The following is a 17,115-nucleotide window of genomic DNA, read 5'->3' on the forward strand; positions in this document are numbered from 1 at the left end:
AGCGTAAAAACACAAGCAGAACTCTCTTCCCCCCACCAACCCTCAGCTTCCCCGTTTTATCAAGTGGTGCTTTATCTCCTATCCCCGGTAGTCTACCCTTAGCAACAGCAGCAGGCGGAGGCGTCAACCACGGCTGAACAGTAAGCGGCAGAGACCGAACAGACATCCAAGACGTCCAGCCTGAGTCCGTTTCATTATCGAGATCTGCTGGTGGGTTCTTGCGCAGTTTGTTTGGCTCGCGCTTCTTTTCTGAAAAGTCAAAGACGTCGCTTGGTATACCTGCTTTTTTGAGGGCGAGCTTGGTTGTGAATGATGAGAGCATCGTGAGGAATGAGATGTGAGATATGATGGGACTAGGGAAGATTGCGGGCCGGGCCGATGGGGTGAGACAATTATAGATTGAGCATATCACGGGAATAGATTGATTTGATGAGATTAGTGAGAGAAAGTTGTCATGTTTGTTCTTTGTGTTGTGAAGAAGATGAGACGTGGTGTTGAGTTGAAACTCCAAAACAGGGGGTTGAGATATGACGCTAGTAAGGGTTTGGAATGGGGGCGACTGGTTTAGGGTAACGCGAATGGCAAAGCTCCATCAGCTGGAATGAAGAGAAGGGAGTCTGGAGAGTATCTTTGTGCAGTAACTATTATTGTTAAATATTATTATGTTTTACACAGTCTTCCACTCTGTAAGTAATACATCAAGACCATGTCAAGAAGAAAATAGCCACGGGATACGGCTTTCTATATCTTCCTGACCCTAGACGAGTTCACATCAATGCAACGGACCGTCGAATAATGCTTGCGAATGCTATCGCCATATCACTTTGGGCTTCGGAGAATTATGAATAAGAATTGGGCTGAATTGTCATCGAGCGAATCCTTGTTTCTCATTCTCCTTAATACTGCGAGCTAATTTGTCATACATAATTCTCATTCCCGCGCGCATTAAGCCTCCAAGAGATAACCTCAGAAATCGCAATCGCATTCTCAAAGCCCGTACATTTCGTAGTTACCATTACTTTCAGCACACTGGTACACTTCTTTAAGCTCGTCTGGATCTAATTGTATTTCAAGTTAGCTGTCCTGTCGATAGTCGTTAGAGCTGTTCTGCATAAGCCAACTCACCAATTTTTCCGATCAGGATGGACAATGGTTTGACGACCGGCTCCTGGTTGACCAAATTCGCATGCTCAGCTAGAACATGACACATTTCGTCGTTTTTTGATGTGCTGCTCTTGTGATACGATACTACGTATACATCATCGTCGACCTCCTTCTTCCAGTCCAGTCGTCCACTCATAGGCACTGCAATAGTGTTTGCATATGTGACAGACTCACAAACACCATCTCCTTCGCTAGGCATGTCCTCGACTTGAGGGCTGTCTTTATCTTCATGAGATTCACTATCAGTATTATCGCTCTCCTTAGTAGAAGAGCCCGACGAGGTTGGCTCTGAAAACCCGAACCAGTCGAAACCAAAATCCATTAGGTGACTGTTTGTCTGTAGAGTCCCCCGAACATCATCCACGTACTGCAAGTACATCGTATCTGAAGTCACTGTCTTGGGTGTTCCCATTGTGTCGAGGCGAACTTGACCAACAGAACTCCGACTACCATCAGCGTAGGTGAGGAGCAGACCTGTGATCTTTGCAAATTCGGAGGAGTCTTGCGCAAGCATACAAGGCGTAACCTCCCTCACGCCATCCAATCTCGCGGATGTATGATACCACAGTCGAGAGTGTGGAGGATGTCTTGTCCGAGGCGCACTTGGACACGTAGAGCGAACCTGGCGCTTTGCTGGGTGCTCCCATGTGGACACGGAATCAAAGTGAAGCCACGAGACTCTTTCATAATATGGATCACCGTAAAACATGCGACAAGTTTTGTTTTGGGGTAATTCGGCAACTACATGATACGTTGCACCAGGCCTATCCGCCTGGGTACCAACGACGAGGCTGTGGCCATGATTCGTGACGACCTGTATCGCCCAAAGTTAGTACACCAGAAAGAGCTGGAAAAAGAGTCAATGTCTTACGATGAGTGTGGAAAGGCGCTCGTGGTAAGTGCGAACCCAGAGCTCGGAGACATACTCTCCAGGGCTCATGGCAAGATAGAGTCGCGTGGCATTGTAGGGGTGCAATCCGTTGAATTCCTCGTCAGGAGCTGCTGACGTTCCGGCCTCGTGCGAGTTGATAGTAAGAATTGCACTACCCCAAACAAGGAATGAATAACCCGCTGTTCTAGGCTTGTTCCAATCGAAGGCTCGTACATATTGGAAATTCATGTTTTCGGCAAGTGGTATTTTCGGCGAGTGCTTGACTGGTGCTGGAGGTATAGCCCACCGAATCTCACAAGGGCCGCTCAGGTCCTTGAAATCCACAAAGCTGTCTGGAGACTTAACGATACCTAACCCTCGAAGTTTTATACCCTGAGTGCAAGATCAGTCCGTAGATTTCCGCTGTCAACCGGTCTTGTTAGCAATACTTACGTCAAATCTTGCTTTGAGGTAGAACATGCCACTCTGTTGAGCGTGAAAGGTCCACTAGTACCCTTCAACCTGCTCCACATCAGGAGAGCCATCATCTTCAGTAACGACAAGATTGTTAACTCCCAGGCCATTATGGCGAATGAAGATATTTGGAAGTTTCTTGGTGTTCCAATCAAGAACGATCTCCTCGTCACCACCGCGCGAGCCGTACGAAAACGACCGAAGGTACCGAATGCCCTCATAATAAACATACTGAGCCCACAATGACACTCCATGGTGGACTGTTACTGATATGTTTCCTGGCTGGAGCGGACGATCCTGTAACCAATGTTGTTTGAAAACTTGAATTGCTCGGTCACGAGCAGAGTATTTGGCAATCGTTTCGCAAACCTCTAGGGGCAGACGCCCACGAACGATCTGGAATAGGTCCTGTGCGAAAGTGTCCTTCAGCCAGCGGCGGCGACGATGTTGTAGATGAAAGCAGTCCTCAGAATATTGACCAGGGTAAGTGGCAGCGGCCACGTTGCGGCCCGATTGATCACCGCCGACAGCTAAGAAACATTCGGGGTGAAAAGGCATAAATGCTTTGTGGAAGCTAGAGTAAGGAATGGTCTTGAATATTGGGGTTTTACGGGCTGCAAGATATGTAAGCGGCCAAGTTTCGTGTCAAGATGGGCAGGAGAATCTAAGGATCCTTACATGAAGTGCCTGACGTGATCACATCGCCTTGGGAAAAACCGAAGCGGCAGAGACCACAAGTGTCTTGCCAGTCGTAAGCGCATGTATAGACATCATCGTCCCCATGGGGGTCTTGGAATTCGAGTTCCATCGCGAGATCGGTCGTGCTACTGTGGCATGCTCGCACAGACACGCAGAGCCCGAGAAGTAAGATAAAGGAAACGAAAAAGAAAAAGAAAAAGAAATGATTCGAGAGTCTCAATAAGGCACTTGAAGATGGTTAGTCAAAATATTGCCAGAGCCAGTCAGGAGTTGCCAAGGTTTATTAAAACTAGGCGGTCGCTCCCAAGCTTCTCACCCGCCCATGTCCCAAACGGAGAAGAGTGATCGCATGAAGCCAAACAATGTTGAAGAGATCATACAAGATGAAAGACTTACCAGAATATGTGAAAAGAAACACCCGAGTGTAAGATGAGCACTCAAGCGCGAGGGCACTGACTTCTCCGAGTGACGTTGAGGAAAGAAGAGAAGTGAAGAAGCGAAGAAGAAAGAAGAGCACCAGGACTCTGATCAAGGCCGACTGGCATTTCAAGTCACGTGTGTTGCTTAGGAGCACGCGTTTGACACCTGCTGCCACTGACACTGAATATTAGAGGTACCCAATACGCAAAAGCCTCAGAGGATTCTAGCATACGTTAATCGAAATGACATCTATGTTTGCTCACAGAAGGTCGAAGCTTTTGAAAGTGATGTCCAGGAACACCTTTTACGAATCTAACTTAGAATCATCATTACTTAGGCAAAGCCGCGCTGAAGATGACTTGAGAACGAAGTGAAAAGGGCAAATTCTGGCTTTGCATCTTCAAATTATACATGGCCAAAGATATGCTAGTTAAAAAACTCTCTGGCCATTGTGGAGAGGGGACATACTCCTTGGTTATGAATCCCCTGTGCGTGAACCTCAGGGCATCGCAAGTACCTACCTAGGTAGTCAGTGGCGTTATATAACTTCTCAAGTAGTACTCCTTTCTCTCGCGCATGGGTTTCGAACTGGCCGATTATGGCTATATTGAGGTCTTTGGCGTTGGTGTATCCTTGGTCTCGTGTCATCGAGGTTGTGATACTCTCATCGATGTCTCCGGCGTCTCTCGCTGAAGCTGATGGGTCATAAAACCGTTCCTGTGTTCAAGTCTATATGCTTTTATCCCAGGTAGGTACTACGCATTTGTTAATTGTCTAGTTAGGCTCAGGGGGTCAGTATCTTCACCACTTAGGGCTAAGGTCCTGAGTTTTCTTTCATCCCCTACCTTAAGGTACCTTAGCTTATGTATTGTAACCTTTCGCATTGGTCGGGAGCCTTATCCGGCCAGTGTTCGTGGCATCTGACAGGTACTGTCAACAATACCTAAGGTACCTACCTACCATTGATCGATGGTTGAAGCTTGCCACGTCTCGACGGGAGATATCAAACAAACAGAGTCAAAAATCCCAATCAACTTCAGCTTCTGAAGCCAAACAGCTCACCATCGTCCCCATTTCCTTATCACGAATGTCACTATATTCGAGCCGAACGTACTGAAAATGGACACAACCTCACAAGATGTAGTGAGTCACATCCCTGCTTCTGACGACTCCCTCGATTCAAGCCAAGCACGAGATGTTCCCGAGCGAGACACTCCTGAGGAACCCGAGGCGCGCGTGTTCAACATATGCGGCCTTTGCAAGTTCCGCTTCCATGAAGGTCAGGCCATCATTACTGGTATGTCCACGACTTTTGGTTATTTGTCTATGAGACATGGCTGAGAGCTTAAATCAGCAAAGAGAACTTGGTTCTCTTAGCTCTTCATATTAACAGTTACTAATTCTGACTTAACTAGTCGACTGAAATAACTCTACGCTGCCTCTTACCTGGAACGACAAATACTACCCAGAAAATGAGATCTTCCACCCCCATGGACAGAAGGCTTTCCATGCAGGTTGCTTCAAAATTGCTGGCGATGCCGTATTTGACTAGGTTCTCTCTGCCGGAATAAGCTCTCAGCCACAAGTCTCAACTGCAAATAGTGCCGTATTTGACAAATGCTTTCTGGAATCCTGCACATGGAACCTCGTCAGGTTCGGATTATTCCATGGCTCATTCGCCCAACCCCCGCCATCTGCTGTCGCAAAACGCACTCGATGGCTCAAATCATCACTTTCCCTGGAAGTCTGACATGCCATTAAGAATCGACTTCCGATTGAAGTTTGCGAGAACATTGCAGCTTACTGCTTAAGCGAATATGCAACGAACCTTCACCTAGATGCCTGGCAAAGCCGACATCCTAGTGACCCTGAAGATGATCTCACACTGCCCCTTTCCAACGGCCAAACTGTCTGGGCCCAGTACGTTGAGATCGAAGGTTGCAACTACGTCAAGTCTCTGTCAACCGTTCGCATGAACGAGGATGATACAATGGCTATTACGGCCAAACAAAATTTCGACTCTTCGATGGAGTTAGGGATGTACTTCGCCGAAGATAGTTTGGGAGTACGCAGCGTCATTGCTTGTTTGGATGATGAGATTTGGGGTACTGAGGAACCTGGTCTTCGATGGGCCTACATTCCTCGTAGAGCTTACAACCTCCCACTTTATATCAGGATGAACTTTGACGTGAGCCTTGTCTTTGGAAACAATATATTTGTACTTATCAAGCTAACTTGACCGTGTAGGGCTTCAAGCTGCGCACTTTGGATGTCACCCAACGCGAAAGAGAATACTATGTTCAACGAACACGCTGGGCCATGTTCCCCAGAGACCTTAGCTACCTGGGCCTGCGCGCTCTCGACGACAATATGTTCGTAAGTAGTGACAGGGCAGTAGTCCATGCGGTCGACTGGAACCTGCCTGGAGTCTCCGGTTGTGTCATTGACCTACGATGCAGCCGTATTTACTCCATCATTCCCTATAGGGCAGGGAGGTTACCTCCTGCCCTCATTGATGCTTACGATAATGCTAGATTAACGTGGCTTTATCTTCCTGTTGACCCTGACGAAAAGATCTCCGAGCTATGGCTTCGCTCAGGAGATTTCCCGAACCATGATGATGCCTTGATTCGAGCCGAGTCTCATAGTATGCTATAACGTTTCTGGAAACCTGAACACAAGCGTATTGACACTCGCATAGGTAGTCACAAGCAACGGCCGCAGTCTTGTGCTTGGCCCAGACATCAGAACTCGCTCTCCACATAGCGATAGACCCATCCACTACGAAGCGCTTGCCAATTTGCCATCAACTCCAACCCGAACATTTTACTACAACTACGGACATGCGGAGTCTCGGCTTGGGTTCGATAGAATGACAACATGGCATGATCGCAAGATCGAACTCTCATTTGGACCAACTAGGCCCGGCCCATACGACAGGTTTGACCAATTCTTTTCAATATCCGCCGACCTTGAGAACCTTAAAACGATTACCCCATGCCGTGGCTGGAGAAACTGCGTAGATAACGAAATATTTGGTCTGCTTTTCACCTATGAAGATGGTCGTCAAAGATCCGTTGGGCATATTCGCCTAGATCACTTGCAGGATTCCGTCAACATTCCCTCCAACAGGTTTTGGAATGGAACCCGGGACACGGAACCTGATCAAGAAGAGCCCTATCAACCGACGGGGCATATCACATAGCTAGGCGTCTAAAAACCATTTCCGCATGCTGGATTGGAATATCTCGAGATTCTGCTGAGAGGAAAGCTGGAGTGGCGGTCATCCTCGGAGGCCGTGCCCGAGGAAAGCGCTGTGCGGCATCTTGACTTGGAAGACCACAGACTGCAAAGTGAGATGGAACAGGTGTTAGCGCGCGAGGCTGTATTTGGTGCAGTGGCTCCTAAGACGGTCAATACGTTCTCTGTTCGCACCGGTAACATGTGCTTCTATGAAGACGAGACTTAGATAACCTTGCATAAGTTTAGGGTACTTAGTATAAATCTAAGATGACTTGATATAAGTGATACTTGGTATAAATTTAGGGTGACTTAGTAAAAGTTTAGGCTAACTTTTGTTGAGTTTATCAAGGGTTATTCTCCCTGACACGAATTGGCACAGCAAATGTCTTGATCTCTGGGCTTGCGTACTCCAATACTCCCTTTCGACCGGCCATGACTTGGCTGATCTCATCTTCATCGCATGGCTCCCCTTCCTCAACATGTCGGACAGCATTAATCCAGTCACAAGCTGCCCACTCGAGTCTTCCGCTACAGGGGACTTTGATGTAAGTAGTAGACCTATTCGTCAGCGGCTCAGACAATTGAATGCTGGTGACCCTCAGAAGCCATGGGAGAAAATGAGCATCCTCGTTGCAGTGCTTCGCAAAGCCAATCCAGAAACAGTCCGAGGAGACTGACAAGGGGGGTTCCAGGCAATCAAGACGCACTTGTCCGAGGGATCGTCGACGACCATCACAATATGTCAATAACAGCCCGACGACTTCACCACGGAATGTGGCCGACCACTCTCGGCATGGGGCGATGGTCCTGACGTCGCTCAAACTCGCTGATGTTTTGACACATCTTTCGAGGTAGACAATCGACCCATTAGGGGGAGGGAAGGAATATTGAATCTCATGTTGATCCCATGCAACCACGCCTTGAAGGTCACCCTTGTTACCGAGGTCAGGTTCCTGCTCGAACACGAGGTATTCCCACAACCAATTCGCTCTGCAGTAAAACATGCGAGAAGTTCCTTTTGGAGGGAAGATTGCAATTGCCTTGTACGTGAACTTGAGAGTTCCATCCACAGGAATGCTGCAGGAAGTATCGAGCCCAGGGGTGAAGGTACGCCCCGTGTTAGTTCGAACTATGAGTGTCTCGATCTGTCTGCTCGCAACCATTGGATCCGTTCCCTTGCGAAGCCAGAGTTCAGAGATTCTTTCATCGGGATCGATTGGCATATGAAACCATAATTCTTCAGCTTTGCTGTACTCGTCCCTCGCCTTTGGCTCTGGTTCTCCAAGTTTGTGCGCAACTATGCCTCGAATCAGGTTTTGATCCACGCAAAAGGAGTAACCGCAGATGTCTGGAGAGTTCCAGTCTACAGCACGAACAGATTCGTAGTAGTTGCGGTCATTGGCTTGTAAATACATTGGCAGGGGAATTTGCGGAAAGGAATCAAAGTGTTTTGGAAGAACTCCCCAAGCTCTTTCTTCGTGCCTCTCGTCAAACTGAAGAGTTGGGGAGAACCCCAGAGAGCGTAGCCTGGTACACTTATGAGTTTATCAGCACAGAGAACCTAGCATATCAGAAGATAGGTCAACTTACTTTGTAATTTTGTTTGACTCGCAGAGGCGTCTTTTGGTGACGATGGATGGACCAAGAGAGACCCGGTTCCTCCATGTTCAAAGTGGGCATCTCATTGTCTTCTGTGATGATCACTTCACGGATTCCCCCGTAATCCTCAGAGTAATAGATGTTTAGGCAAGCTTCAGGTCTGTTGCGAGCACTCTTCTTCCTGTATCTGGCCTTGTAGACCAAGGTATCCTGTTCCGTGAGACGACGGGTCGATAGAGATCTGACGTAGCGTAGCCCTTCAACTTCCATAGTCTGGGCCCAAACAGACTTGTTCCTCCCGATGGTGAGATATTTGAGCCAACCTTTGGGTCGAGCAGGGTCCAGCCACAGATCTCGTAGAATGAGGCATGCGCGTTCACGGATACAGAAGCTCGCAATATATTGACATATTTCTTGTGGGAGACGACCACGGATAGCTTGTGTCAATTCGGCAGCAATTGAGTCCCTGATCCACCGTTCACGACGCTTATTCCAAGATACAGGAGGCAGATAATGATCCTGTGGACCGGATGTAGCTCGTGAAAGATTGTTCGTCCAGTTGTTGACCAAAGTCTTGGGCTTTAGTAGGTCGACACAGCCGTGGTGGAACCCGAGCTCTATTGCAAAGTACCTATCATACCCCAGTACGTACGTGCCGTTCCAAATGCGAGGGTAGCGGTGACTGACCGGATTGTCTATAGAGTCAGCGCGTTACATGATTGAGATCAGTGGTGTGGCATACAAACAACAAAGTCTTCGTCGGCTTCGAATTCGAATCTGCACAGACCGCAGCTCGGGCCTGCCATCGTGTGGTGCCAAGCCAGACGATGATGTTCCCATTCAGAGTCCGTATCTGATTCATAATTAGAATCGTAGAAAAGATCAGATTCACGGTCAAAATCGGTCTCGTATTCGCTCAGCTCGATTGGCGCGACGGATTCGACTTCGTCGTCATCGCTGGATGAGGACATGATTGAGAAATGGGGATCAATTCTTAGACTGTTGAGAAATGTTATGCGGATGAAAGTTGAGGAGGAAGAAGAAGAAGAAGAAGAAGAAGAAGAAGAGATGAGAAGTGGATGTTTCTGTGTGTGGAAACCAAGATGTCTTAAGTATTTGACAGTCAAAGGTTGGGAAGGAAAGAAAACTCGGGACCTCGACCATACCTACCTAAGTATTAAAAGGACTTAGGTAATGTGGCCTACCTAAGCTTAGGTAGGGGACTCTTTGCCAAGTTTATTTTAGTATCTTCTTCTAAACTCTTGTTTTCTTTCTTGGTCCCCGAGGACAATGAATCACTGCCCGGTGCTGTAGCTTGCTCGACGCAAGGTGCAGTCACTGCGTGGACTTCAGTGAGGGCAGGTCAACAAGCACTGTACTTGAGATGCATTGGCCAAAGGACGATATATAACAATGAAAGTCAAGTTCTTTTGTCCCTTCTACTCTAGTATGGTCATAACTTAGGATATATTATGATAAACTCTTCAAATACCAATAACCTAGACTATAATTACTCTTTCTTAGGGGTGTAGTTCTCCGGCAAACCCGGGGACCTCGATTCTAAGGGGAAAAGCACAACTGTACCTTAGGATGCCTTTGCTCAGATACTCTCTGACCTTAAGAAAAAGTCAACATCTTCTTTGCCCACGATTATTTGATCAAGGTCTGATGTTCCCTTGCTCGATGCCTCCCAACATGGCCTTGTTGTAGCTTCCACTGTCATCTGCACTGCCGCGTCAAAACAAAGAGACCAAAATTAGCAACTTGCCTTGTCTTTTAACAGTTGAACGACAGTCAGTGCACGCCAGTGCCAATCAACAAAGCGGCAGCCAACAGCAAAAGCATGATCCACCACACAAAGAATGGTTCGGTTCAGCTGTTCCTTGAACTCTCACTCGCATCCGCTTCCGCTTAAGTCAAGTCAACCGCAACTCAATTCCATCTTGACATCCGACTCCGAAATAAACTTGGTAAAGAATTCCCTAAGCTTAGGCTAAGTTACCCAAATATTTTCTCAACTTTAGGTCAAGATCCCAAATACTCTTGCCTTCACAATGGATCTAGAATTTGAAGACCACGAGTACATCGACTCCGATGCTGAGACGATGTTCTCATCGGCTCCCATGGTATCTGAAGGTCACCATATTTGGACTGTCTAAGCTCATGCCGGATAGTGATACTGATACCACGTACATCAAAGTCCCATTTAGTGGAAGACTTGAGTGGGCAGTCTTGTTCCGGGCTAGTGCTGTTAGATATATTGAGGAATGGGAAGCGTGTGATTATAAGATCAGCCAAGTTATGTCTAGTCGAAAGAGAGTTTGGAGGACCCAAGCCCAGACATCACGACATTTGCTTTGCTGATTCGTGTGAGGGAGCCTAAATCTTGACTTCGTTCAGGGGCAATGAGCATTCAGCTTTAAAGGCCATAAAAAAGGGCTATAATTTTAGTGCATCGAGTACTTGCAAGAATAGAATAAATATATGATGAGGGTCTACCATCGCGTAAGTAAAATCTGTGCATCTAAACCTACAAAGACTAGACGGTGGTGGAAGGCTCTTCAAGTCGTCACTCTAAGTATCCGAGTCAGCATTCATCCATTGCGAAGGTCTTTACGTCCGGTGATTGGTTTACCTAAGCTGCAAAAAGAACTTGGGCAGTTTAACCCCAGTTTCGGTCATTCTTTAGCAAGTTTGTCATGGCACCTCTTTCCAAGTCTTAGGTTGCTCCGTGAGGGTAAGTTGACATGGGATACCAAGCTCAAAGAGTCGATGTCAAAGAAGGTGGAATTGAGTGTGGCTGGCTTGGCTTAAGAAGACGGAAGATAACTGATGATAGTTCAGAATAAATAGACAAAATATTGTTTATGTGGCAGATTGTGTTTACTGTTGGATATCGCTCTGTCGACACTAGCATTCACAGTCGCTTAATCGTTCAACTGTCGTTCAGCTATCAAAAGTCAGCCCAAACAGTGATACAAAGACTACTCAGTAGTACTTTATCTAGGAGAGGAAAGAAAACTCAAGATCTTGATCCTCAACTACAAAAGGACTTGGGTAACTTAGTATGAGTTGAGGATACATTTTGCTGCGTTTGCTTTGACACTCTATATTAAGGAGTGTCTTCTTGCTCCCTGAGGCTCATCCAGTTGCCGGAGGAAAGATAAATGCTTTTGATTTCGACTTTCAGGCTTTCAAGACGTCCATGGACTGATCGAATCTATATTGGCATCTTGGGAGAGATGGCTCAGGGGTTAACTGGACAGTGCCTTCTAACAAAGATCCCTCCCAGTCCTTTCGATGAAACCGCGTTCTGTGCTTCCCAAAGTCTGCTCATGGACTGTTCCTTCCCCAAGGTAAGCTACATCATATAGCAGTGATTCACTGTCAAACACTCTTGGTGAACTTAGGACCAGACATCACAGACACCATGGATCTTGAGTTTGAAGACCACGATTTTATCGACTCCAGTTCCGGGAGTGATGACCCGGATACTGCGTATCACAAAGAAAACAGCGGCTTGTCTCCGTCGTGTGGTCTCTGCCGGTTTGACTTCTGTGTTGATGACAGCGTTGTCGTTTGTAAGCTTCCTTTCCCTTTCCATAACTATGGTTCACTTCTGACCCTGTTTACAGTCAAACAAAAGTGTGAACCATGGACGACTACCTACCCGAAGCCAGAATCCTGGTGGAGCATTGCCGATGCCCAACACACCTTTCATGCAGAATGCGTTGATCTGTCCCAATGCTTGCTGTCCGGCCAGCGACTCGATCCTGGCATCTACGATGCCACCATCCTCGAACCCTGGGAAGAAGGACGGCATCCTCCCCCTTCATTCAAAGCACGACGTCTGAACTGGCTCAAGAGGAGCTTTTCTCGAAATCTCGCGCAGACTATCAACTACTCTCTGCCACATGTAGCGTGCGACATCATCGCTCAATACTGTCTCAAAGAACGCGCTGTTCAGGTCGTTCGTGACCTATGGCTCAGACAGGATCGACCGAAGCCAGGTCGTATCTCCGTCGCCATAGACGGCAGCTCTCTTTGGGCTCAGTATGTCGAGTTTGAAGGGATTCGCTATGTCAGGTCCCTCTCTTACCATTCTCTTGGTGGTGATGAGTCTCAGATCTTACCAGAGCCAGACCCTGGCCGCAATGTGAACATATTCATTGCGCATAGTTACCACGGAGTTACAGAGATTATCGCAACCTCGGATAACGATATACCTTCGGTCAAAGAAGAGACAGGAAGGTGGTGGACATTGTTCACGCCTAGTGAGATGCCGTTCTATCTCAAGGCAATATTTGATGTAAGAATATCACAATGGCAAAGATAAGCACTGCTGACCAAGAAAAGGGGATCAAGCTTCGGGACCTAGCGGCTTACAAGTATGCGAAAGGCTGCCCCAAGTATCCCGATGAGTTACGCTGGTCAGTCCTTCCAACAACCATGGACCCTATACCCGAGCCCCCAATTCCTTGTTCTTCGTGGCTCGATGGAGATATCATCTCGGCTATCGATTGGAATCAGCCCGGTATTACTGGTTACTCATTCTATGTAAGAGATAACACCATCATGAAAATTATTCCTCACAAAGACGGTGAGAAGAATTCTTACGACTTCGCAACACCCAAGCAGTACCAATTCTCTTGGGTGTATTTCCCTGTCGACTCTGGTGAGCGAATCTCAGAGGTTTGGATCCGTCGCTATGGCGTCAAGCGCCTCAACACACGTGCTAGCCCTGTGGCAACCCTGATAGTGAGTAGTAGGCCAAAGCATGTTGACTTTTTACTGACAATAGCCTCTTAGCTTCGAACGAGCAACGGCCGCCTGCTGACCCTCGGACCCCAGCTAAAGTATCGACAGCCTTCTGGATACAATACACATGCCAAGTATGACCTTGTCGGGACTATGCCACAGAAACATCCCTGTCGCATGTACTTCGCGAACTGGGAAGACATCGGTTCGTGGATGAGGTTTGAAGGTGCATCTACCTTCGCGGAGCTCGACCTTGCTGGTAGTCAGGACAAAGCGCTTGAGCTACTTCCTGACAACTGCAAATACCAGTACTCTTCTGCAGAACTTGAAGGGGTCCGAACTGTCACTCCGTGTAGGTCCTGGCGCCATTACAGCCCTGATGCGATCCTTGGGCTTTTGCTTACCTACGAGGATGGCCGCAAACGATGCGTTGGCCAAGTACGTCTAGACCATCTGCTTACACCAATTGAGGTCACCTCTGACACCATGTGGATTGTCTGTTCTGAGAAAGATGAAATCAGCTGGCGCGCTGATGAAAAGGAGGATGGATCTGGTGTCGACTTGGTCACGTTCGAGGAACCAGATGCGAAGGATTCGCACGGACAATGTATCAAGATTCCTATGCGAGGGCGTCTCGACTGGTACTCCAGTCATCATCAGTGCCATCTGTCTCACCGAGATGACAGTGAGCCCGTGGAGGAAGTTCTGGAGGTACTGTCGCAAGAAGCTGCCCCTGGTATGCCGCGTCCGGGCCATGTAGTGAAACCATTATCAGTACTCGTTGGAAAAGGCGTGAGGTCAATGGAGAATTGGGAGTTTGAAAGAAGGCAGTGGCACTAATATGTTATGAAGACAAGTCTCTGGAAGTTTTGTAGTCATACTTGTTTAGTAAGAATAATAATGGTAACGCTGCGTACAATGACAAGTTCGTATCATACCCCAAAAGAGTTGTGGTTACTATGCCCACAGAAATGTGATCATAACATTCCTAACCATGCCCAACGTGCGAAGATATCCTCCCATTCCTAGTATCCGAAACTACCTCATGTTTGCACTCTCCGGGAAATGATTCTTACGTTTGTTTTTCACGACAGATTACCAGATCATTAAACAACTACTGGTCTTTTGAGTCGAAATGGTCCTTAGAAAAGCCTATGAAACATTAGCTACGCCCCATTCCACACATCCAGTTCCAGCGCGGTACGCCAAGGGAAAGGATTTGATCATGAAATGACAAAGGAGAGCCGCTGGGGTTCAAACAGCGACAGAGAACGTTTTGACAACAACTAGAGCACGTCCTCCAGACTCAGCCTCACGGGCTAGCACCTGATCCATCTCATTTTGTAGTTCGCTGCTCTCATGATGACACACTGAGTGACGGTAATATTCCCCGATCGAGTGGCTGTGCCATTCAAGGGAACCTGTAAGCGGTAGTTCCAAGTACTCCCGGTTCTTATCATGTACAGGCTTATCCACCTCAACCCACTTGATCCTGTTTGTCCGCGGCCAGAAGCCCTCAGGGAGAGGTTCATTTTCTGACTTGTCACTACCAAGCCAGATCTTTCCCGAAGAAACGATGAGAGGCGGCTCCATGTAATCAAGACGGATCTGCCCGAGAGATCGTTGATGACCATCGGCGTATGTAAGGAGCATGCCGACAATTCCCGCATCCTTAGAGTTTCTCCAATTTCGGCCTACAGCAACTGCCCTGACATCCCGGAGCTCAGCATTCCATGAAAGGAGCTCTTTGAATTGACAAGGAGGTGGAGAATTCGGAAATGTAATGCCGGTGGCGTGCTCGTCCCAAGTCGTTGCTTGTTCAAAGCCCAGCCAGAAACCTGACCTTTTGGTCTTGCAACATAGCATTCGAGATGGATCGGTCAGCGACAATGTAGTGAGCGGCTGATAGGTGAACTTGCTAGCCTCTCCACTTTGAAGACCGAGAACAAAGCTCCGACCTTTATTCGTACGCATCTAGAATAGTATAAGTGTCTTTATACCTAGCATTGAGGGTATCATGGTAACTTACAACAAGACACTTGCAGTTTCGATTCCATTTATTGCCGCGATCTTCAATTCGAAGCCAAAGCTCCGCGATTCGCTCGCCTCGATCAATGGGTATGTAGAACCAATCACCTTTATGTCCGTTACTCACATCCACCAACCGTGAAGATGACACTTCCGTGTAGTGGGAGATGATGTCGCAAATAGAGTAGTCATCCATGAGAACGGAATAACCACGGCATCCAGGTAGATTCCAGTCAACTGCGCGGATCGGCTCATTTGACACCTCAAAGTTACACCTTGGGCGAGGCGGAGCGAGCTGGTGAATGTTCAGGTCATTAGGCAGAGCAGCCCAGCGCCTCTGTCGGTAGTTGGCCTCTGCATCTTCACTTTTGGTGATGGCCAAGTCACGCAGCTTCAGACCCTAAGAAGCAATTAGTCAGTACAGGAGTACAACCGGCATTTGTCGGGAATGAAAAAGTGACCTACATCTGTTTTGTATTTAAAGCTGAATGGAAGAGGTTTTCGGCGGTTGATAACCCATCTCAAGCCTTCATCTTGATTCAGTGAAGGAGTATGGTCATCTCGAGTGATCAAAACTTGACGGATACCCAAACAGTCTTCAGCGAAGTAGACGCTGACAACGATGCCGGGGGTAGCCTCGAAGAGCTTCGTGTCGCTCTCGCTTCTACGAGCGGTAGAGAGAGACTTGATGTACTGGAGACCCTCAAATTCAACGTGCTGTGCCCAGATGGAACTTGAGTCGGTCACCCGTAGGGATGCATGCTGAGGTCCCGCAAAGTCTTTATTTGACCAGACGTCGTTGATGAGGTTCGTCGCATATCCGCTCAAAGAGTAGCGGCCAATATTCTCACAGATCTCGAGGGGAATACGATATGCGACAATAGCCATGAGATCTTGACCAAACCTCTTCTGCAATCGATGTACGCGTGCTGCTTCCATGGATGGAAGAAGTTTACTGTAGCCGATTCCGTAACCGATACGGCCCTCGATTGTGCGATGAATGGAGTCAGCAGAGGGGAGACCTTTTGCAACCAGGTCCACGCATTCTGAGTGGTAACCTTTCTCAAGGGGACGAGTTTCCGCAGATTTCCAGTCAGTCGGGTCAATGCGCTCTGGCTCCTTGTACTCGCCTTCCCAGAGACTGAGCAAGCGAAGATTTCTGGGGTTGACTGTCGCGAGTTAGTAGGGGTTTTGGGACAGATGATTTGACAGGGGTACTTACAAACGGCGATAAAGTCATATGGCTCAAACTTGAAGCAACATAGGCAGCATCTCGGCAGGACTTGCGGTTCTTTGTTTTCACCAGATAGATCAAGCGCGTCCGCCAGCAACTCGTTAAACTCCCGGTCCGAGACCAAGTCATCGTTTATCTCAAAGGGATCCATTTTCACGACCTTTCGATTTGTTTGGCTAGGTGGGTAGAGATGATGTCGTCAGCTATCTCTTTGAGAAAAGAATGATATGTGGTAGGGTTGGAATATGTCAAGAATAAAAAAGGATTGCGGCACCTATTTATATGGCTTTGGAGTGGGCCCTTAGAATTTCTACGTTCTCATTTCGAAAGCAAGATATGAGGCAACAGTGGGGGAAATGACTATATTGCCCTTGCGTTTGGAGTGAAAGTTGAAGCTTATGGCATGTTGTCAGACATATTAAGTTAATATACAATTAAACTCATATTCTGAAATTCAAAACATGCAAAGCCTTGCCAAACATACATGTCTTGATTTAGAGCTGAACAATATACTTTCGTAATAACTGAATCAGTAACCTTATTCACAGCTGCCTGGGGTACAAGAAGCCGTGCGACCGAAGTGAGGTGAGAAAAGGTTAAAATGATTGGGAGGAAACAAGAAAAG

General features: G+C 47.5%; 5 protein-coding genes across 5 annotated transcripts; 2 read left to right on the forward strand and 3 right to left on the reverse strand.

Moving 5' to 3' along the window:
- Positions 1–1,096: 1,096 nt before the first annotated feature.
- J7337_001665 (uncharacterized protein) lies at positions 1,097–3,067 on the reverse strand (the record flags this gene model as incomplete). The annotated part of the gene is made up of 3 exons (XM_044819402.1): positions 1,097–1,978; positions 2,036–2,384; positions 2,550–3,067. The coding sequence occupies 3 exons, from the start codon at positions 3,065–3,067 to the stop codon at positions 1,097–1,099; spliced, it is 1,749 nt and encodes a 582-aa protein (XP_044687104.1).
- Positions 3,068–4,747: 1,680 nt separating this feature from the next.
- Positions 4,748–6,286, forward strand: J7337_001666 (uncharacterized protein; the record flags this gene model as incomplete). The annotated part of the gene is made up of 3 exons (XM_044819403.1): positions 4,748–4,925; positions 5,428–5,816; positions 5,876–6,286. The coding sequence occupies 3 exons, from the start codon at positions 4,748–4,750 to the stop codon at positions 6,284–6,286; spliced, it is 978 nt and encodes a 325-aa protein (XP_044687105.1).
- A 929-nt stretch (positions 6,287–7,215) lies between these two features.
- Positions 7,216–9,441, reverse strand: J7337_001667 (uncharacterized protein; the record flags this gene model as incomplete). The annotated part of the gene is made up of 3 exons (XM_044819404.1): positions 7,216–8,364; positions 8,462–9,165; positions 9,213–9,441. The coding sequence occupies 3 exons, from the start codon at positions 9,439–9,441 to the stop codon at positions 7,216–7,218; spliced, it is 2,082 nt and encodes a 693-aa protein (XP_044687106.1).
- Positions 9,442–11,900: 2,459 nt separating this feature from the next.
- On the forward strand, positions 11,901–14,068 carry J7337_001668 (uncharacterized protein; the record flags this gene model as incomplete). The annotated part of the gene is made up of 3 exons (XM_044819405.1): positions 11,901–12,779; positions 12,827–13,228; positions 13,280–14,068. 3 exons carry the CDS (start codon positions 11,901–11,903, stop codon positions 14,066–14,068), a joined length of 2,070 nt encoding a protein of 689 aa, XP_044687107.1.
- A 414-nt stretch (positions 14,069–14,482) lies between these two features.
- Positions 14,483–16,641, reverse strand: J7337_001669 (uncharacterized protein; the record flags this gene model as incomplete). The annotated part of the gene is made up of 4 exons (XM_044819406.1): positions 14,483–15,202; positions 15,258–15,656; positions 15,722–16,425; positions 16,479–16,641. 4 exons carry the CDS (start codon positions 16,639–16,641, stop codon positions 14,483–14,485), a joined length of 1,986 nt encoding a protein of 661 aa, XP_044687108.1.
- Between the last annotated feature and the right edge of the window lie 474 nt (positions 16,642–17,115).

Source organism: Fusarium musae, chromosome 1 (genome assembly GCF_019915245.1).
Source record: "Fusarium musae strain F31 chromosome 1, whole genome shotgun sequence".
Taxonomy (NCBI): Eukaryota; Fungi; Ascomycota; class Sordariomycetes; order Hypocreales; family Nectriaceae; genus Fusarium; species Fusarium musae.